The sequence below is a fragment of the Leptopilina boulardi genome, unplaced genomic scaffold (assembly GCF_019393585.1).
Source record: "Leptopilina boulardi isolate dan_hultmark-lab unplaced genomic scaffold, ZJU_Lbou_2.1 LbouV2_69, whole genome shotgun sequence".
In the NCBI taxonomy this organism is placed as follows: Eukaryota; Metazoa; Arthropoda; class Insecta; order Hymenoptera; family Figitidae; genus Leptopilina; species Leptopilina boulardi.
Window position 1 is genome coordinate 498513 of NW_026138015.1, and position 23479 is coordinate 521991.

Genomic DNA, 23479 nt, shown 5'->3' on the forward strand with positions numbered 1-23479 from the left:
TATAATTTATTGACATTAAATTTTTTTCATCATTTTAACCCAAAAAAAGTTTTAGCTAGTGTATTTCTTGCTGATAATCAATTATCTATAAAGAAAAAAGCATTTTACCTTCTTGTTTTCAAGAAGAGGCTGTTGGTAATTTTCCAAAATTTTAGTTTTAATATAGATGGCGCTGCCTCATTTGGACCTGGTCTTAAAAACAAGTTTCGCCTGCTTTTTTTTTGTTCTTTTTCCCTGATTTTTAGTAATGTAACTAGGTAATTGCTTTATACATAAAAACGAAAGAAAAAAAAACTTTCAAACCTGACATACATTAGAATAATAAGAATAATAAGAATAAACGAATAATCTGTTATTATTTATGATTATGTAATTTGTCGGAGAAAAATTCAAGGTTTTAACGATTGTACTAAATTAATTAGTATTCGTTAAACACGTTCAATTGCGCACACGATCGAAAAGTATTCTGTTTTATGTAAACAAACATTGGCATTGTATTCAAAGCTGCTTTAAACGTGTTAAGGACTTAACTGGATAACTTTAAATTTACCTCGGCTTCTTACTTTTCAATTATAATAATAATAAATATTATTATAGGTAATAATTTTATAATAAAAATTATTTTTATAATAATAAGAATAATAATAAAATTAGGTATTATTATTATTATTTATATATTTTTTTATTTATATTACATACTTTAGAAACTGTTTGAAAATTATAAAGAATGGAAACTGTAATTAAAAAATGTGATTTTTTTTCATTTATTATTATTGTCATTTTTATGAATCATGTCTAATTAATTTTAAATTAATATAATTTTTTTAAATTTTTTTTTTTTTACATTAATCATTTATGGAATAAATTTTTATAAAAGAGAAATGTTTTTATTATTATTATTAAAAATTTTACAATTCATGAATTATGCAAAATTTAAAAGAGTTTTTTTTCTGACCTAATGATAAAATATATATAAATAAGAAGTAACTTCTTTTAATATTCTTTGACCCTAAAACTTAAAATAAATTCTTATTTTTATATATGATGAAAAATGTCAAATCAAAAATTTTCACGTTTAACTCATATTTTCTCAAAAATTAATAAATTAATTTTTATCTAAAAACCAGAATTTGGAGACGAAAATACATTGAATTGAAATATAAAGAATATTTTGTTGGTCAATTTTCAAAATAGAAAAAAAAAACTCCACAGAAAAAAAGTAATTGCTTACAAATGCTAATTAATGTTTGCTATCAGATCTATCAAAATTAGTAACCATAGCTAAATTTTTTGCTATGACAACGAAAAAGTTTGCTGTCATAAACAATGACAGTTTTTAATTTTTTTTAAAAATTTACTGTCACAGCAAACTTTTTTCGACCCCACAGGAAATTTGTTCACTGTCTCTATATATTAGCTAACGTAATTTGATGTGATGGCAAATAGTTCGTTGCCACAGCAAACTTTTTTTGTCCATGTGACAGAGGGTTTAATTATGTCATCGTGAATTTATAACCACTTTTTCGGTTGCGTTATCAATTTATTCGTCGTTTATTTAAAACAAAAAAATAAAAAAAAATTTCCAAAAACTTATTTTAAAAATCAAATGAAAACATCTCATTGATGTTATAATATCTGGTGATACGCACCGATTCTCTTCCTCGATAATGTCATCCATGTGGATCATCACCATAGTGCTAATTGTATACACTTGAAAATGACAAGAGAGAGAGAGAGAGAGATGTAATCACTATTTTTTATCACTGGGATGGAGAGAAAAAAAAATGGAAATTATTAGAAAGTACACGTTTATCAATTTTTAGGAAGAGGTGCTTTTTATTGACAAAAAAAAATTTAAATAATCTCGGGCGGATGACGACGGGCGTTTTTCGTCCCGGTTGACAAAAAAATTTTTTTTTTCTTTTTTGCAAGAACGCGCTCTTTCACTTGGGTTGGTTCGCGTTAAACTGAAAGGAGTGTCAGAATATAAGACAAGTCAAGTTGTTTGAAGAAGCAGTCTATCCTGACGTCTGTTCGTTGACTATATGACTTTGATTTTTGTTAGTTATGTTTATCGCCTACGCTGCGAAAACCACTTTGCCGGCCTCGGAGCCGCTTCCTTGCATTATAGTTCGCGCTTGCTTCGTCAATACAATGAATAACGCGCCTGCTCCAGATGCTCGATGCGAGAGAGAGATAGATATAGAAAGAGACCTCATATATAATCATTGTACCTTTAATTCTACAACGAGCAATAAAAACAAAAGAAGAAGAAGAAAACCTGCCCTACCTTTATTTTACATTCGGATAAAAAGTGCCAGAAATATATATTTTTTTTCTTCTAAAGATTTGTTAATTAATCTTTTCATTAAATTAAAATTATAATCTTACATGTATCCAAAATCCTCTCTATCCAAAATAGTGATTACATTTCTCTCTCTTTTTTTTTATAATTTTCTATTAGCATTTTTTTATGTTTCATTCAGATTTTTCAAATGGGGATTTTTTTCTAAACTTGGCACATATCAGATAAACCTAATTCGAGTACGTTGGCATCAATGGCATTGGCCGTTTTTCAAAGTTGGTTCAAATTTTCAGAATAAACGCCAATTTACAATTTTTATTGGTCGATATTAAAAAAAAAAAAAAAAAAAACACTGTTCCTAAACAAGGAACATTGGCTTCACTTCAAACCCGTTACTCAGTTTTTTTTGGAGTCAGATTAAATAACAAATACAATACACGACTTCCGATACGTAATTAGCGACCTCAAAAATTTGTAGGTAACAAGTTTCAAACAAATGCGGGAAATTTGAAAAAAAAATATCCGCCATATTGGATCATCTATTTTGAATTTAAAAAAACTGACATTAAATTCGTAATCAGCGAGCTCAAAAAACCTCGAGTATCAAGTTTCAGGTGAATTTAAACAATTTTTTCAATTTTCTTCCGCCATATTGGATCCGCCATTTTGAATTTTTGAAATTTAACGCCGGAATCGTAATTAGCGACCCCTAAAACAACCCAAGTAACAAGTTTCAGGGGAATCTGAACGATTTTTTAATTTTTGTCCGCCATATTGGATCCGCCATTTTGAATTATTGAAAACAAAGACCGGATTCGTAATCAGCGACCCCAAAAACCCCCGAGTAATGTGTTTAAAGTAAATCTGATTAATTTTTAATTTTTTCTTCCGCCATATTGGATCCGCCATTTTGAATTTTTGAAATCTAACGCCGGAATCGTAATTAGCGACCCCTAAAATCCCCAAGTAACAAGTTTCAGGCGAATCTGAACGATTATTTAATTTTTGTCCGCCATATTGGATCCGCCATTTTGAATTTCAAAAAACTGACTCCAGATTCGTAATTAGCGACCCGAAAAACCCCCGAGTGACGTGTTTTAAGTGAATCTGTTTAATTTTTAATTTTTTTTCGTCCGCCGTGTTGTATCCGCCATTTTGAATTTTAAAAAACTGACTTTTTTGTAATTAACGACTTTAAAAACCCTCGAGTAACAAGTGTTTGGATCACTAATTGAGGTTAGTTTTCCGTTTTATTTTGACAGACTAAAAAGGCTGAAAGTAGTTTATCATAGTAAAAGTCTTCTGCCTTTAAAATAATTCAAAACTCCGCCAACTCTTTCATTTTTATGATGTTCTGCGCGAAAATGACTAAAACTCGTCGTTTTCCGAAGGCAAACTCTCGATGGACAGAGTATATATTTGATGCTACTAAACAAGAATTGATAAAAAAGAAATTTATCCAAAAATTAAATTAATTATTTTAAATTGTTATTTTAAATAAAAAATAAATTAATTAAATAACTTTGTCGAACATATCAAAATATATATATATATATGATTCACTAATTATACTAAATTTTATTGCTACTGAACATGCAAGTCATTAGTAAAATAAAGAAAGTGTGAGGTAGGCACGATAGGTGATGATTCATCTTCAAATGCAATTTAAGATTAAGCATTGCTTTAATACTGAATTTTCCCTTGTCTTTGTATATGTATATATAACAAAATATAAAAATAGATTCTATTTCATAAAATTTTGCAAGCACGCAATACGCTACTATTCATTTTCAAATGCAATTAACGATTAAGCATTATGACTTTAATAATGCATTTTTCCTTGTCTTTATATATAGGGCCTTCTTTTTCAAACATATTAAAATAGAAGTTAAAAATTGAAAATCATTTAATTAGCTTGAAATTTTGTGAAATTGTTGTCCTATATGAGAGTAACAAATCCCTGAAATTTTAACTTCTCTCAAAAAAAAAAAAAAATTTGTAAAAAAAAATGGTCCTTGAAATTTGGACATTTTAAACAACACTGTAATTTTTAAATTCGTCAAAAAATTTCAAAATTTATTCAATTAATTTGAAACTTTGGTAAGTTGTTATTCTATATGTGGTTAACAAATTTCTAAAATTTTAACTCATTTGAAAAAAAAAATTTGTAAGAAAAAAGTGGTGTTTGAAGTTTTTGACGCATTTTAAATGACACTCGTTTTCAAAATGCAAACAATAATAACAAATTGTTACGAGAAATTTTAATTTCTATATTATACATTTTAAAGCATTTTTCATATACTTTTCAATGTCAAATTTATTTTTTTACAAAAAAAAAATATTTTTTTCAAAATAATTAAAAATAACAATTTCATTTGAAATGTAAAAAATTCAACAACCTTTACTTTTTACAATTTTTTTTTAAATTAATTTAAAATTTAAGGTATTTGTTACCCTTATATAGAACAACAATTTGCCAAAGTTTAAATTAAAGCAATCTAATAAAATAATAATAATATTTAAAAAATTTAATAATGGATTATATTACACAAAATTTTGAAAGCACGCGATAATTTTTTAAAAGTTTAAAAAGTAGTATCTGTTTAGGTACCTATATGATTCTGAGTGTACTTATAATAAAAACGTGATCAATATCTCGATACATATATATCTAAAGATATCTATCATCAACTGTCAATATTTTTTAACAACTCCGTCAAAAATAAATTACTACAATATATAAACAAGGAAAATATTTTAATAATTATAGAAAAAAAATTAATTAAACAAAAAGAAAACAATGGAATTTTTGTAAATGAAAATATAAGAAAAAAAAACGTAATTACAATGGATACCTTTTCATATCAGAATTTATCTCATTGACGCAAGAAATGTTTACTAAAAAGACTAAAAGTCAATTTGTCTACGTGCTACTTGTTTCAAAAGTGTTGATATTAAAGCGACATAATTTATATACATCAAATATTTTAAATATACAATATATGCACAATAGAATTCTATTTTCAATTTGTTGCTTGCATGTGTTCTAAAACAAATGTTTATAAAAGATTTTTTTATAATTTAAAATAAATTTATATTTAACTATTTATTTATAAATAGAGTTGTAAAATCTATATATTTATATTTTTAATTTATAAAAACCATTAAAATACAACATCTATAATATTAAATTACTGAAAAATTTCAATTTCGAATACCAAACAATTTTATTATTCAATTAAAAATAAATCGACTATAGTCGAGAAAAATTGCTTAAACTAATTTTCGTTTACATCAAAACTAAAGATAAGTCACGATCTTTTTCTTTTCACAAAACTTCTTGTAGGCAAATTGTTCAATTTGAAAATAATTTAGCGGAAATTGAATCTACACAGTAATTAAAAATATATGAAAAATTAATGACAAAAATAATTATAAAGATTGTGAGAAAAAAAAATTATATAAACTTTTAAAGTCGTTATTGTTTTTTTTTTTCAAAATATGATGTCAATCATATGAGAATAATAGTAATAATTAATAATAATAATAATAATAATAATAATAACTTATACATTTTTGAAATTGTAATTATAAGTAAGACGTCAATTTTAATACATATATTGAGTTAGAACGCAATAATTGAAAAGTTTTTCTTAACTAACAAATATGCGTGATTAAATTATTCTAATGACGCAAATTGAGTCTTTAAAGGGATTATAAGTAAGATTTTCTATTTGCCAAGAGTATATTCATTTTTTAATCATTGTCACGAGTATTGTAACAAAGAATGAATTTTTTATATGAATAAACAAATCAGTCCTTGAATACACAATTTAAAAATACTTTTTGATGTTATCTTCACTGTTGTTACTAAAAATATGATTATTATTTCTGATTTTCATCAAAAATTCTATATATGATAAAAACATATAATATATTGGATATTAATTATAGCCAAATGTCAATTTTTTCATTAAATAAAAACTGAAGAAATAATTTTTTTAATTTTAAAGACAATAATTATAATAGTCAACGTCAATTTCCTATGGATACAGTATGGCGGATTATTATTATTGTTTTTTGCTTCCTCGTGGAGGAAGCTTTGTAGTCCATTCGTTTATAAAAATTTTCAAAGTGGCGGAAACAAATTTTTCTCTATACAGAAACATGTTATATGAGATCCTGATCAATTGTCCGGATGTATGTATGTGTATGTGGATCCCTTTTTTGTTTAGAAGATAACTTTAACAGGTTTTAATGGATTTAGATAACATTTGGTAGGCTTATTTATCATATTAATATCTGAAAATTGACCAAAGGATTTTAAAAAATACCCCAAAAAAAAAATGTTATCGTCTTTTTTTCAAAAAAATTTTTTTAATCGAAAAAATTTTTAAATAAAAAAATTTAAGGTTATATATAATAAAATAATTTAAATATAATAAAATCGTATTCCTTACGTCAAGACAAATCGATAGGTATATATAAAGTATAGTTTTAATTTAAATTTAAAGAATTAATGAATGTTAAAAAATTCACATTTTGACTATAAAATTTTGTGATTATTTAAATTTAAGTTTATAGATGAAATAGTTGTATTCCTTGCATGAAAACGAATCGATTGGTATATTATAAAGTATACATTTGAGGTACATTTAATAAATTAATAAAAGTTAAAAAATAGAAAATTCACATTTTATTTGAAAAATTTTGTATTTATTTAAATTAAAGTTTAAATATAAAATAATTGTGTTCCTTGCATTAAAAACAAAATCGATATAATTGTAAATAATTATAAATAATATATTATTTTTCATTAATATTTAGAAATTTCGGCTAAAATGTAAATTTTTGATTTTTTAACTTCCATTAATTCTTCAAATTTAACTCAAATGTATAGGTACTCAAATGTTTATATTATTATTATATTATTTTTATATGTTTATTTCAATGTTAATGCTTTCTCCACGAGGAAGCAAATTTTTTTTGCTGATCGTAAAGAGGAAGCAAAATGTTCATGTTATGAATATTTGAATTTACATCTTGTTTTTACTGTCGAAGTCATCTTAAAACTAATTTCACGCAGCTTTTTGGAGTTGTTAATTACTTATTTTCATTGAATTTTTTTATTAGAAAACAATAAAAAAATAAATAAAAACGTCGGTTCTGTGTACAATTTTTTGCCAGGGGAAACAATTAACTTAACTTTCATCAAACAAATTTTTAATTATTTTTTGATTAAAAGTAAAATTGTCTAAAACAAGGTGAAACACACCGTGGGGTCTCTGTGACCCCAAATCTATTTAAGGCGCTCTCACACCTTTTTGGCTGCCTGCAGGTTACCATGACAACGCATGAGAGTGAGTGCAACAGAAAATTTAAAAATTTGAATATTCAAATTTTCTGTCTCACTCACACTCGTGCGTTGCCATGGTAACCTGCAGGCAGGCAGGCAGCCAAAAAAGGTGTGAGTGCGCCATTACAAGCCAAAAGACTAGTGCAATGTAGTTGGTATGTATCGGAACGTGTAGTCAGTACCTGAAATTTCTAATAGATGGCGTCAGACTTGCCAAATTGAAAAAGGTGTGAAAAATTTACATAGCAAAATTTATATAGTAAATATAAAAATAATAAATATTAATAAATAATAATTTTTATTACTATATAATTTCAATATTCAGGTATAGAAGGACAACTAATACAATAGGGTGTCATAAATGGTTTATTATGACTAGACTTCCAGTCGACTCTATTGTTGTTATGTTCCCTTCTCTCCTCATTTTTCTTGTAAATATTTAATATTTTAATATAATATTTTAACAAAAATTCAATTTTAGACCACAATTATTATGAAATTCAAAAAAAACTTTCTTTTTATTTAAGATCGAAAATTTAATATTCTGATTTCATATTTCAACACAAATTGTGTTCCCTGCATGCTTCTGCCATCTGACGGCGACAAGAGATAACGAAACATAAACAAATACTGTTAGTTATAGTAATATATAATTTTAATATTCAGGTATAGAAGGACAACTAATACAATAGGGTGTCATAAATGGTTTATTATGACTAGACTTCCAGTCGACTCTCCTTATTTTTCTTTTAACAAAATTTAATATAATATTTTAAAATAAATTAACTTTTAGATCACAATTATGAAATTCCAAAATTTTTTTTTATTATTATTTATTTAAGGTAGAAAATTTAATATTTTAATTTCATATTTCGACACAAATTATGCTCCCTGCATACTTCTGCCATCTGACGGCGACAAGACATAACAAAACATAAACAAATAATTAAAGTAATATTTCTATATAATTTCAATATTCAGGTATAGAAGGACAACTAATACAATAGGGTGTAATAAATGGTTTATTATGACTAGGCTTTCATTCGACTCTCCTTATTTTTTTTTTACAATATTTTAATATAATATTTTAAAATAAATTAACTTTTAGATCACAATTATGAAATTCCAAAATTCATTCTTATTTAAGGTCGAAAATTTAATATATTTTAATTTCATATTTCAACACAAATTGTGCTCCCTGTATACTTCTGCCATCTTACGGCGACAGGACGTAACGAAACAAAAAAATACTGTGAGTAATATTATTTTATAATTTCAATATTCAGGTATAGAAGGAAAACTAATACAATAGGGTGTCATAAATGGTTTATTATGACTAGACTTTCAGGCAACTCTATTGTTGTTATGTCCCTTTCTCTCTTCATTTTTCTATACGAATATTTAATATTTTAATTTAATATTTTAATACAAATTAACTTTTAGACCACTATTATAAACCAAAGAAAATTATTGATTCTTCTAACTCAGAATTAAATTCTGAACAAATTAAAAATTCGATTAACCCCTTCACTGTTAGAGAAAAAATTGATACTGTGGTCCCAAAATGTCCAACAAATTCTTATCGCCAGATTTTTATGAATCTTAACATATTGATGGTTTTAGTGCCTCTGAATTAAAAAAAAAAAAAATTTTGTAATTTTTACTGGTTTTTCAATTGTTTATTAGTTAAAAATAATAAATAATTATTTAAGTATTAATTAACCAAATATCATTGATATCTGTAGTGTGTGAATAATGATATAAAAGAATTTATTTTACAAATTTAAATTGAAAAGTTCATTTATTTTGTATTAACCCATTAGACGCATGGAAATATTTGCAATCTTAAAATTGTAAAAAGGACTGCGATCCAAACAATGACATTTGACGGTAACAATTGTTTAAAAAATAATTTCTTTAAACAAATTAAATTTTTTCAAAAATTCATTAATTTTTTTCATTTGTTTATAATAATTTTTTTAAACAAATTATTTTTTAAAATAATTTTTAACTTTAAAGTCATTGTTTGGACCACATTACTGTTGCTAAATTTTGATACTTCAATTATTTCCGTGTGTGTAAGCATGGGCTCTGATGGCGTCACCACATTGTATTTTTTGTTTAGAAATTATTTATAACAAATAGAGTGAAAATTTTGAAAATTTATACTTGTTCCTTTAGTAATTTTTTCCATAGAATCGAATGGCGTTATTAGATTTTAAAAATTCATCAATTTTCTTTCATTTCTTTATAAGAATTTGTTAATTACGAATCTGGAGTCAGATTTCTACAATCTTGAGTATCGGATTTAATATAAGGTGAAAAAAAACTTAAAAAAATTTATATATTTTTATATAAAATAAATAATAATATTTTTTATTTTTGAAATCTGATATTAAATTCGTAATTAACGCATCAAAAACCAGTAACAAGTTTTAAACGAATTTGATTAATTTTTTCAAAAATTCGTCCGCCATTTGGGATTTTTAAAAACTGACTCCAGATTCGTAATCAGCGACCGGAAAAACCCCCGAGTAACGTGTTTCAAGTAAATCCGATGATTTTTAAAAAATTTGTCCTACATATTGGATTCGCCATTTTGGATTTTTAAAAACTGACATGAAATTCGTAATCAGTGACCACAAAAACCTTTAGGGAACGAGTTTGAAGCATATTTGATTATTTAGGAATAAAAATATCCGCTATATTGGATCCGACATTTTATATTTTTTAAATCTAACTTAACCCCTAGACAGTAGATGGCTCATATATGTCTACCTTTGTGATTTTGGACATATATGTCCACATTAGAAAAAAAAATACTAAACATAATTCGATTTGATTGTCAATGGATATACTAAAGTTTTTGGGGTCGCTGAATCCGAATTTGAGGTCAGATTTAAACATTTCAAAATAGCGGACCTAATATGGCGTTCAAAAAAAATTTCTAAATTGACTAGATTTTCATAAAAATGATTCCTTTAGGGTTTTTGGGTTCGCTAAATCCAAATTTAAGGTTAGATTTAAAAATTCAAAATGGCGAACCCAATATGGTGGAAAAATTTAAAATTAATTCGATTCGTTCAAAATTCGGTACTCGGGGGTTTTTGGGGTCAATGAATCCAAATTTGAGGTCCGATTTGAATTCAGCTACCCAATAAACCCCAAGTACCGAATTTTGAACGAATCGAATTAATTTTAAATTTTTTTCGCCATATTGGGTCCGCCACTTTGAATTTTTTAAATCTGACCTTAAATTTGGATTCAGCGACCCCAAAAACTTTTAATATGATGATACGATATATTTTTGGAAACTTTTTTTTTGACCGTTTTGGGCCCACAAACTAGACTGCGAAGGGGTTAAATTATTATTATTATTATTATTATATTGTTATTATTAATAATAATATTATCCAATATATTTTATGAAAATTTCCTTACAAAAATTAGAAAAAATTTCTTACTGTCTATATATATATATATATATATATATATATATATATATATATATATATATATATATATATATATATATGAAATGACTCATAGAAAGCAATATCACAGAAAAAATTATAAATAAATAAATTAATGATAAATAAACTTAAATTTATCTTTTTTCCGATAAAAACAACGTTTCATCGACGTCTTTCTTATTTTTTAAAATTTCCTATATATTTGATAATTACGAAAGATGACGTCAAAAAGTGTATATATATATGTCACATATCCTCTATTTAGATCTCCATAATATAATATTTAAAATATTTCTGCCCGATTAATATTATCTCGATTTAATGTTCTATTATTTACAATAAAGGGTTGAAGAAGGTTTTGAGGTCATATGAAAAGCACTATATTCTTAGAAAGAGGAAAAGGGAGGAAAAAAAATGAGAGAGAGAGAGAGAGGGGGGGTAGTATTATTAATATACATTTAGTTTATTTAAAGCTCATGGTGGAGTTATTTTTATACTGACATTCATAAAACTTTTTGTCATTGACTCAAATCAAGTTGGCTTTTTTGACGTAAGTGTGTGTGTGTGTTTCTTAAATACATATGGTTGACGTCAAATAAATGTAATCTTTACTTGAACTTACGAAGGTGAAAAAGAAAAAGTTTCTATTTTCGTACATCGATCCCATTTTATATAATAGAAAATTGAAAGACCATTAAACTTGAAATCAAAGGTCATGCTCCAATTTCAATGAAAATGAAAAAGGTTATTAGATAAGAAAATGAAAGTATCTGGCAATATGCAGTTAAAATTTGTTGGTGATATATTTATGGCACAATTGATAAGAATTATTCGCAGTTAGCTTAAGGTGTTTATAGACATATATATATGATCGTTACTTTTTACTTTAGGAATTTTCTTTTTTTTAGTTATATTCGCAAAATTTGATTTTCGTATATTAATCCATAAAGTTAATAATGACGAAGTAATTTTTCTCCTACCTAATTCTTTTGAAAAAATTCATGATTCATTCAAAATTCTTATTAGAAATTATTATTGTAGCTGTTTAATTTCTGATATCTAAAAATGCTTCTTATTCTCGCTAAGTGTTTGTTCTATTAATATCAACCTCATGATTATTAGGAATTGTTATTATTCCTTTCGGAGAAAATTAGAGAGAAATTTATTTCATCTCAACGAGTATAAACATTGGATTTTCCTAAAATTAATGTACAGCTGCAAAAGCTATAAATATCTGGAATACTATTTTTTCATTGTCGAATCATGCATATATAGTTTTAATCTTTCTAGCAATCGAAAGCTTGGTACTTTATTTTCAGAGTAATTAAAACTATGCCATTCAATATTGCCTATACATATGTGGATATAGATGAGAAATTGATTTTTAAATAGGCTAATGACTTGTACTGAGGTATGTCACGAGGAGGTAGCATGAATTATCTAAAACACGCGACTGCATTATAGTTTTTTATTCATCACACGTTGCAATAATGATGCTCGTATTTGATGATACAAAATACAGATGCTAAATAAAAGTAATAATCCAAATTTCTTGTCTCAATTCTTTAGAATCTTAGGCTCTTAGCTTTTGTATTGGCGCACAAAGTTCGAAAATTTTTCATTAACTTTTTCTAACATTCCACAAACTTTGGTTTTTGCTATTCCTTTAGTACACGGAAAGAATATAAGTACAATAACATTTTTTTTAACTTTGTTCTCCACTTTTGGATAGGCACAAAGTTGGAAAATCTTTTATTAACTTTTTCTAAGATTCCACAAACTTTTGTTCATGCGTGTAGTACATTAAACGTCATTAAGAGATTAGCAAAAGTTTGTGGAATCTTAGAAAAAAAGTTAATGGAAGATTTTTCAACTTTTGTGCCTGTCCAAAAGTGGAGAACAATTTGATGGAATATCATTTTTTCCGGGTAAATTAAGACATCCCTGGAAAATCTAAGGGAGATCCTATAGAGATATTCTAATTTACCTGGACCAAATGATATCCTGAGAACATCTGTAGATTTTGAATATTCGGATGCTGTTAAGCGAACAATAACAATGAAGAACATCAGTCGCAATTTTAATTAAATTTACTTGAATTATGATTAAAAAGCCTTCATTGTTTTATTTTTAAACGGTTTCTATAAAATTAGAGTAGAAATTAATCCATATCTATAAACAGGAGAGTGTTTTGTCTGAACTTTTACAGAAGAAATTAATCAATACCTAAACAGTACAGAGTCTTGTCTAAATTTTTACAGAAGTTAGTGCAGCAAACTTGGAAAAATTTAATTCCAAGGAAAGTTTGGTGAAAGCAGAAAAATTTCTGCTTTTGCAGAAAATTTGACAATGAATCATGAGACAAATAAAACCATGGAAAACTTTACCATCAATATTTAGGAAAAATTCTGAAAAATTTTAAAACAATTTTTGTCGTTTGATAATATAGTGATTTAGTAACACATCCTTGTGGTGTCTAAAGAAGGTTTAACAAAAACTATTTTTCCACCGTATTCCCAGTCAGAAAAATTCTATAGAATTTTAGAATTAAAAGAGTAATTCTAAAATCAACTAAAATGATTCTGTATTGTATTAATCTTCTTCAAATTCTTTAGTGAATATTCCAAAGGATTCCAAAGAAACTTTGACAAATTGATTGCAAATTTATTTTACAAATTTCGTGTTTTTTGTCTTGACAAAGGTTTCCTGACATTGTCAATGAAAAATTTCCAAATTGGTAGCATCAACTTCATGAGCCAAAAGTTTTGAACGTTTAAATGAACAAAATTCTTTTCCTAACTTCTTTAAATATACAAATTTTATTACAAAATATTATTTTAAATATCTTAAAAGAAGTTATTAATTTAATATTAGTTTAATTTACTGTTTTATTTTACATTGACATTAGGGTCAGCCGGGGTAAATCCGAACGCTTTTTAGTAAGTTTCAACAATAACATAAATTTTTTCTTTTAAAAGACAATACTTTCGGTATTCTGGTGCATGAAGTTGTTACTTTACTTCCATAGAACAATTTTATGGGGTAGCAAAATTTTTTTGATAAATTACAAACGCAGGAAACTTAGCGTTTGTATTTACCTCGATACTTTGCAACTTTCGTAAAATACCGGGGTAAATACGAACACCACTGTATTTCAGAAAAATCTTAGGGAAAATAAATTTAAAGTATTGCAATTGTTAAACTTATATAAAAACTCAAAAAAAATTCGTTAATAAACCTATTATGTAATAATGCATCATATATAAATACAAAAATCAAACAGGTTAAAAATTAAAATGCATTACACAATTAAAACCTTCAATAACTTTATCAAATCATAACAGATTTTTGTAAAACTTGGTACAGAAAGTATTTTGGAGTGATTGAATGTAAATACAAAAATAAAAGTCAAATTTTTTAAATTCAATATGGCGGACTTTCCTAAAACTTATTTTTAAAAATGGTCAAATTTGCTAACTCCAAATTCGTAATCAGTGACCCTGAAACCCCCCGAGTAACAATTTTCGAGCGAATCCAATGAATTTTTTAATTCTTGTCCGCCATTTTGAATTTTGAAAAACTGACTTCAAATTGGTAATCAGTGACCCCAAAAACCCTAGAATACCAAATTTTATTAAGATCCTGAAAAACTTTTTTCAACAAACCATTTGGCAAAAAAATTGAAACACTCCTTCGAGAGAACAGAGATTAAGTTTCTGCTTATTAATTACTAACGAGGATACGTATAGAAAAAAAAACCTTTTTTCTATGTACTTTTATAATGTTAAAATAATAGTGTAATCAAATAAAAACAATTTTTGATATAAGAAAAAATTATTGAAAATACCGTTCGGATTTACCCCGGTTTTCCAATTTTCCTGGGTAAATACGAACGGTCTGATATTATTAATAAAATTTTACAGAAGGCAAAAATGAAAAATAGTTTCTGTTGTAGTATTCACAACAAACAATTATAAATAATAAAATGAATTTTTAGCTTCTTTTTCTTCAAATACGAGACAAAATACTGAAAGAGTGTCATCTTTGATTTTCAATCTTTTTTGCAATACTCGTTATCTTTGTTTATGCTGTTGCTAATTAACAAACGAAAAATGGGATAATACTTAGAATCTCTTGAAGAGGATCTGAGGTAAAAATTCTCATGTCTAACTTATTTTTTAAAATTTTAATTAAGCTGAAATAATTAGCGTTCGGATTTACCCCGACTGACCCTATAATTTTTAATAATTTATAGATTGAAAAACATATTTTGTTCATTTGAACGTTCAAAATTTTTAGCTCATTCAACTTCTTTAAAAATTCAGACAAACCACGGTACGATATTTGGGGTAGTAGATCCAAATTCTTTGTGCAACTTGCATCCATCTATTTAAATAATCAATATTAAAGAATGTTTCAGAAGCTTTTTGATATTTTCCAAATCAATTCAGTCCAAGTCTGATATTTGAAACTTCTGCCAAACTGATTTTTTATCCAATGAAAGTTCTGCTATACTTATATTCTGTTAAATGAAAATCCTGTCAGATGGGAATTTTGTTTCTTGTATTTTTGTTACTATTTCAGTTGGATATAAATTCTGTTCAAAGTTGTATCCAACAGAAAGTCTGGCACCTAAAATTTTTGCTCAATTGTTTTGTCAAATGAAATTTCTGTTACATAAATTTTTTGTAGAATAAAATTACTGCCATGCGAACTTTCGGAAATTTTAATACGTCTCCATTTTAGATAACAGATATTTTCGACAATTTTTTAGGTTGATTGATGTAGTACGAAAAAATATTACAACGCAATCAGCAAAGTGTTGTTACCCTATAGAAATTGAGATTGATGAATTCATTTGTTAAGAAAAAAAAAAAAAAAATTTTCCCCAACGTCTTGTAGCGCAGATTTAAAATAATGAGTAATTAAAATTTTTTGATATATACAATAGGAAATAATTTACCGTTCTTTGTGTTGCATCTGCTTGAGCAAATCAGCTAGAGGATCCGTGAGAGGTCTCTCTCCTAACAGTCTTTGTCGGTCTAAATCACCTTGCATTTGTGTAAATGCATGATCACCAAGGCTAATTGATGTTTCCAATTGTGAGGTCAAATCTACGGCTTCATCTGCTAAAATTTTTGAAAACACAACAAATTATTTTTTATTATTTAATTTTGAAAAATCAATTGTCAAAATTATTACTAAATTTAATAGTAGTACCACAGTCGAAAATCTTGCGCTTTCTTAAGCTGAAGAAAAAGTTAGTTTAAAGTATTAAGATAACCATATTAGAGAAGTGTTAGATAGTAGTAAACTAGCTGAAGTAAATTTTTAGGAAGCCGGTTATGTTCAATTTTTTTGCTTCAGACAAAATCGTACAAATAGCACATTTTTAATACGTTTTAAACAAAACATTCAAATGGCATTGAAAGAGTTGTCAGAAAATACCTTAATTTTTATATAAATTAAAAGAAAACATTCAGATAGTGAAAACTCAACGAAGCATCATGAATATTTCAGGAAACAGCAGAAAAATGACATAATGTGTATCAAAAGTTAAATATCTAACCTTCTTTTCCATCTTTATTTATCTCATTAAAATTTTATTCATTTTATTATTAATATCTATCCTGTGGTAATATTAAATATTTTTGTCTTTAAGTTAAATATTATATTTTTTTAATTATAAGTTAATTGTAAATGAATTTTTATTAGTAAAATTATACAATTAATATTGGTTAATAATTTAATGTTTCATGTATAGAAACATTGAAACAAATTTTTTTTTCTCAAAGTTATAAATTCATACAGATTTATGACTACAAATTTTTCATTTCATTGTGTAATTTCTTAAAGAATTTATAATATAAATAGATACATTTAGTTTCTAGGAAGTATAAAAAAGTAATGATAATACATATTCTCAAACAATTTGTGAAAAGCAAATAAAATTGCGTTTTTTTTGTAAATTAAACTAGGTATTTAGAGAGCATTAGGCTAGCAAACTGTTAGATATATTGCAAAAAGCTATCCGCACAGATATTTAACAAGTGTTAGAAAAATCTTTCTGTTAAGAAGCCAGAAAGCAAATATCAATTTTAAGGTCTAATGTACAAATAGTTGTCACAAAACATTTGAAGACTTTTATAACAATTGCCATGAAGGCCGTATGAACGCTCCAGGGAAATTTCTGATATCCAACTGGGGTAGATTTAGTAGCAGTATAGAATTCAACTTTATCCACACGTGAAATGATAAAATTTTCCAAGTAGATTTACCTACATGGAACCATTTTATTATTTAACATCATCGGATAAAGTAGATTTCTCCTTATTAATTTTATCGTTAGATGAAAATAAAGAATGTCGGTAATAATCGATAACTGAACTAGGGGGAAGAATATTGAAACACACACAAAAAAAGAAACAAAATTAATTTAATCCAAGAGGAGAATCCCTCTGAAGAAGACAAATATGATTTTACTTTCCCCCCCTGAAAGAATAAGAAGAATAGGGTAACTTTAGAAAAAAAATAGATTCATCTAAGGGGGATGAAAGTCTACTTATTGATCTGTTTGCTAAAAACGATATATATATATTTTTTTTTTCTTATCTTATTTCAGCAAAATATATTTCTTTTAGGCTATTCTTTACGCACATAATAGATATTAAGGTTGGCGCCGGAATTATTTTCATAAAATGATAAAATTTCGTAAACTTGATATGAAAGAAAAAATTAGAAATAAATATTTTCAATATTTTTTTTTTTAGAAATTGGATAAAAATTTTATTTCTAAATAGGAAAAAATTTGTTTTTTTTTTTTGTAAAAATTCAAATAAATTACCATCAGTTGTGTGAAGTGCATGTTGTGGATTGTCGATAATTCTGATTTGACGATCGGGAAATTGTGGTTCACCGTCCACTCCTCCAATGTCAATAGGCAATTGCCAACATGCATTTTCCTCTTCCGCAGGAGTTCGTGGAAAGTAGAGCGATAAAAGTACTTCATAAATTCCTAAGTCACAGGGCTCGAGCACAAAAACAATACAGCTGATGTAATCGCAGTACTGCTCCAAAAATCTTCTTACTGTTCCTGTTTTTTTTTTGCAAAATAAATAAAAAATAAGAATTTTTTTTTTGGAACTCGTCTGTAAATATATGTGTCTCAAGTATTTATTATTCTTTCATTTTCATTATTCAAACTGTTTTTCATTTTGTTATGCAAGGCTGACTTACTCAAGGCTATATGTGCTCCTTCATTTGGTGGATAATTCCGTCGAACCGAATTAATAACAGGCAAGGCAATACTACGTAATCCGAGTTCTTTTGCTTTTTGAAGAACATTTCTATAAAAAAAAAATTAAATTTTAAAATTAATATAGAGGATAAAATTTAAATTATTTTATAATAATAATAAAAAATGATTAATAATTATATTTATTAATTAATAACTAATTAATAAATAATTAATTAAATAAAAATATCATTCTATAAAATTCAATTGGATATTTTTGTAAATTAAAACGTAATTACGAGACATATTTTGGTAGACAAATTCAAATAGACAGAGAAGTTCATTAAACAGTTAATGATCTTTTAATATTTTTATATAAGATAATATTTGCATTAACATTAAGGGAATTGGGTTTTATAAATAAATAATTTTTTTTTCTTCACCTGTAACAACAATGTAATGTATTTTCAGCCGCCGTTTGATATTTGGTATTATATAATGGCCCCACTGTGTGTATGATAAAACGAGCCGGTAAACCATGACCCTGTGTTGTCCTTACTTCACCAGTTCTGCACTCTGTAAATTATTGATTCTATTTATTGTCATCGATTAACATATATAAAAGCGATATATTGATATTGGAGTCACGAGAAGAATTATAAAGGTAAAAATAAAATTTAGAAAAAATAAAATTTATAAATAATAAAAAAAAAGAAAATTTTTCAAATAAGAAAAAACATTATTACAATGATCATTTTCATAATTATAATAATTACTATAAAACAATTATTATTATTATTATTATTATAATAATAATAATATGCAAATAGTTTTTATCAATTTTCCCTAAAGATCAATTAATTATAACATTGTTCGATAAAATTTTCTTCCATTTCCCATAAAGTATCTTATTTTTAAAATGTAACTGAAATTTTTTTTTAACCATTTGAATTTCAAACTTTGATAAAATTTTGAATTTATAAATAATTTGCATAAATCAAACATGTACAATATTTATTTACAAAACTATTTTTCAAATTTTTAGAGATCTAAAATGTTTTGAAATAATTCAAAATTTGTCTCAGTAAAAAATTTCTCGTTTAATTCCTAATCATTTATGAAATTTTTTTATTAAAAAAAAAAATTATCGTTGCATTACATTTTATACTTGGAGATTATTATGATATTTTAAATTTTATTTTTTGACAGTTATAAAACGAAAAATCAAACCGAGTATAAACGTTAATCCTAGAGATTTTAAAAATTACCGTTAATGAAAAAAAAACAACTCGGAAGAAATAAAAGTATACGCTTTTATTCTAGACGTGAAAAATTGCACCAGTGGTTTTACTACTTTTTTTTTATTATTGTTTTACAAGAAAGCCATAAAATTATTTTCCTTTAGCTTCTTGTGAGTAATATGGAATGAAAAAAAATTTAATTGCCTGGCTTCTGATTTACAAAAGACAATATAATTTTTAAATGTTGATTTTGTATGAACAAATTTTATTATTTATTAGTTTAATAATGAAAATCGCATTATACTTATAAATAAAGTGAATTCAATCGAAAATTTTAACAAATTTTCAATTTTCTGATGATGTCTCGCGATTATTTTTGAATAAAAAAAATAATAAAACGCTTCAGGGAATCTTGGATAATTATTTGATTTTTATTAATAAGTTATTGTATATATTTTTATTTAGAAAGAACCTACAAACTTTAGTTTGGTAAATTTCAAAACAGTAAGTTCACAATTTCTAAACATAAGAGTTATTAATTCTTTTTAATAATGCTAATTTTCAATGCAATTAAGTTTTGGTCTAAAAAATAATAAATGCAGAAATTTAGCGAGCTCCTTACTGAATGGTGCCACGTCTTAGAATGTTCTAAGCAGCGCAGTGTAGCCCCTTATATATATTGTGCGACCCGAGCGGAGTGGGAGTACTCGCTCGCTATTCGCTAACTGTGGAGAGGGAACATAGCATCATGCGCAGAGAAACTGCGCGCTAGATTTCCCTGCCTAGCTAAGCATCTATTCAATACGGACCACAATTATTTATTTCAGAAAAACTTCAAACAAAAAAGTTTATATTCGTTACTATCGTTAAGATACTAAATCAGCTGCAAAGAACTTTCTTATCTACAAGACTAATATTTTTCCACGATATCGACGACGGTTTATAACCTTGTGACAGATATTTATTTTTACAAGAGTCGACATTTCATTTTATTATTATTATTTTTTTTTTTTTTTTTGAGGATAGAAAGATATTGGTTTGGACTTTTTTGAACTATTGCAGTATTTTTGGTCGAGAAACTTAAATTTATTTATTTTGCGGAAAATGAATTTTTATTGCTATTTTTTTTTAAATAATCGAAATTTATTTTTCTATTTTATTCTTCCTGGGACGTTTTATTATATTTTCTTTCCCTAAATAATAAAAATACCTTTAACTTCGTTGTAAATTTCTTTTTGAAGACCAGATCCTGCACGGGCAAATATTCTTTGGCACGTCAATGCATTGTCGTCCATTGTTTCGTTTGTGGGATTGACAACAGCATCCACTTGTAGAACAGATATATCGCCAGTCCTAAATTAAAAAAAGGAGTAAAGTAATTTTAAATTTTTTGAAAAATTTAAAAAGAAAATTGAAATTTTTTTTTTTATTACTATCATGATTGGACCCTTTTACGTACCATAGTGCTATTTTATGATTAAGTTCTGATTGACAGGGAAATGGACTAGAAGTGTAATTTGCTGATTCGCCTAAAGCACTCGAATAGTCGGTAAATCGATGCTGAGTTGGAAAGTCTCCCCATCTTTTCAGTGCTGTTAGTTCAATCACGTTGAGATCAACACCCAATGGTTCCATTAGCCTCATTTAGCTGTAACGATACAGAAAATTAATTAAAAAACTTGTACCTTACATAATATAGTTTTCATTTAAAACTACATATATATAAGTTAAAGATAAATTTTCATTCACGTTCAACATAATCACAAAATTGTAAAAAATTTTATATACAGAAAAAGTTCAATTTTTCTTTTTTTTTGAACAATTTTTGCTGCTTATAAAAATCAAAAAAGTATTTTGTTTCCGGAGAATTTTTTTTTTATTGAAAGACATCACATTTTTTAAACACAGAAAGAGCTGCAACGTAATTTAATTAATTATTATTGATGAAAGAAAATTCTTCAATAGTAGCGACGTAAATTACATTTTTATTGCTTTACTTTAATATCATTATTATTATTATCATTGATTTTTAGATAGGTATCTCCTTACAAAAAAAAAAAATTCTATTGCATTTTATGACTTTATTATACTTTGAAAATGAATATTAATATTCCACACATTGACGTTCACTTTGCTATATTAAATTAAAAATGATTATGAAAATTACTTATATTATATTTAAATTAAAATAATTCAATATTTAATTATTTACATTATATTAAAATAGGAACAAAAATATAACAATGGAAAAATTTATATTTAAACTAGAAATTTTATTATTATTATTACTATTATTATCATCTTTATTCAAAATGATAATTTTCAATAAAAAAAACTTTAAAAATTGCATTTACTTATATTCTAGAAATAAATGAATTTTAAGAAGAAATTAAAAGACTTGAAACCGGTTTTGCATAATGCCTTTTGCATAATGAACTGATACAAGGAACACTACTTTAACTCTATAAGCATAAACAAGGAAAATTTCAATGAACATTTTCGTGGCAATTTTCTTTTATGGTTTCGAAAATTAAAAATTATTTACATTAGTATTTAATAGTAAGAAAAAAATTAATTACAAAATCAATAAATTGCGGAAAAATTAATTTAAAAAAATTTATATTTGTAAAAATTATTACAGAATTAGTTAAATTTAAGAGATAATTATTTATAATCAATATAGTTACTAAACATCATAGGAATGATATAAAATCAAATTGGAGGAAAATTTTAGAAAACCAATTGAAATGTTTTCGTTTTTGTAGAAAAAGTAATTTTAAAAAGGAAGACGGGATACATGTATATAAATCAAGAAATTTACACCTTTTTATTTGCAACGTTTATTTCGCTATACCTCCTTCACAGATAAAGAATATATATATATATATATACACACTGCTATCTATTGAGGAAACCTTTAAAAAGCTCAATATATCGCAGGGCTTCGATGGAAGCCGACGCTGAAAAAAATTTGCGCCGCTGTACAAGATTATTATATATATATTGATGCAGATTATTTATGACTTTTTCTACAAGGAAATAAAAATCTAGCATTAGAAATAAAATATTAAGAAATATTTAATTATTAAAATTTAATTTAAACATATATTGAATAGGTATATATTTAATAATTTCTTCGGTTAGGGAAACAATTTTTGTCTACGAAGAATATTTTGAGGAGTCCGTACTTCTATAGGTGAAATTGGATTACATCCTCTTACTATAGGCTAGCATGCTACCTTCCTGTTTTAGGATTCGTAGGTGACGACCCCTTTAGATGTTGCTTTCGAAGCCCTAGATGATGAAAATGAATTAACATCTTTTAGTTGATCTCCTACTTAAGATTTTAATGCTACTTAATTCTATGTAGGAGGTCATAGCAATAATTTTTATGGAATTTGATCTGATGGGGGTCTGAATTAGGAGTTTTTAATTATGGAATTTTTCATGAAAATTGTAATCAATTGTATCTATATTTCAGTTTGCTGGAAAATTTGTAATAAGCAGAAACTAATGCAGAAGTCTAGAATTTCTTCTACCGATAAGCTGTTAATCCATTTTAGGTCATCAAATACTTGACCACAGTTGCGATGAAATTGAAAATGACTAGTTTCTTCTGGACGGTATCATAAGGTATAATTCGATGGTTCCTAATTAGATTCACACACACACTCTAAACTTAGGTGCAATTTGTCTACCTTGTGCTGATGCTAGTTGAGAAAACTAATCCGTAAACAAATGAAACACAGTCCTAATCTTGATGAGTTTTAGAAGATCTTCAGCAAAGCTCTTGTTGAGTTTTAACTCCAACTGTGCCTTAATTTTCCTAATGCACTTCTTTATTCTTGCATCAGATGCTTCTTTCCCAGG

The 23479-nt window shown here is 26.0% G+C and overlaps 1 protein-coding gene across 2 annotated transcripts in view; it reads right to left on the reverse strand.

The window, feature by feature from the left end:
- The window catches only part of LOC127290460 (protein GDAP2 homolog), a 70406-nt gene that overhangs the window by 18117 nt on the left and 28810 nt on the right, over positions 1-23479 (reverse strand). Inside the window, exons 2-7 of one of the 2 annotated variants that reach the window (XM_051319030.1) lie at positions 21069-21257; positions 20820-20962; positions 18812-18944; positions 18371-18480; positions 17979-18227; positions 16098-16260 (exon numbers count right to left, since the gene is read on the reverse strand). In XM_051319030.1, coding sequence (XP_051174987.1) covers positions 16098-16260; positions 17979-18227; positions 18371-18480; positions 18812-18944; positions 20820-20962; positions 21069-21253 — 983 coding nt within the window. In that variant the 5' untranslated portion in view covers positions 21254-21257. Of the gene's footprint in view, positions 1-16097; positions 16264-17978; positions 18228-18370; positions 18481-18811; positions 18945-20819; positions 20963-21068; positions 21258-23479 lie in introns of both variants that reach the window. The other variant, XM_051319029.1, reaches the window with a different exon arrangement.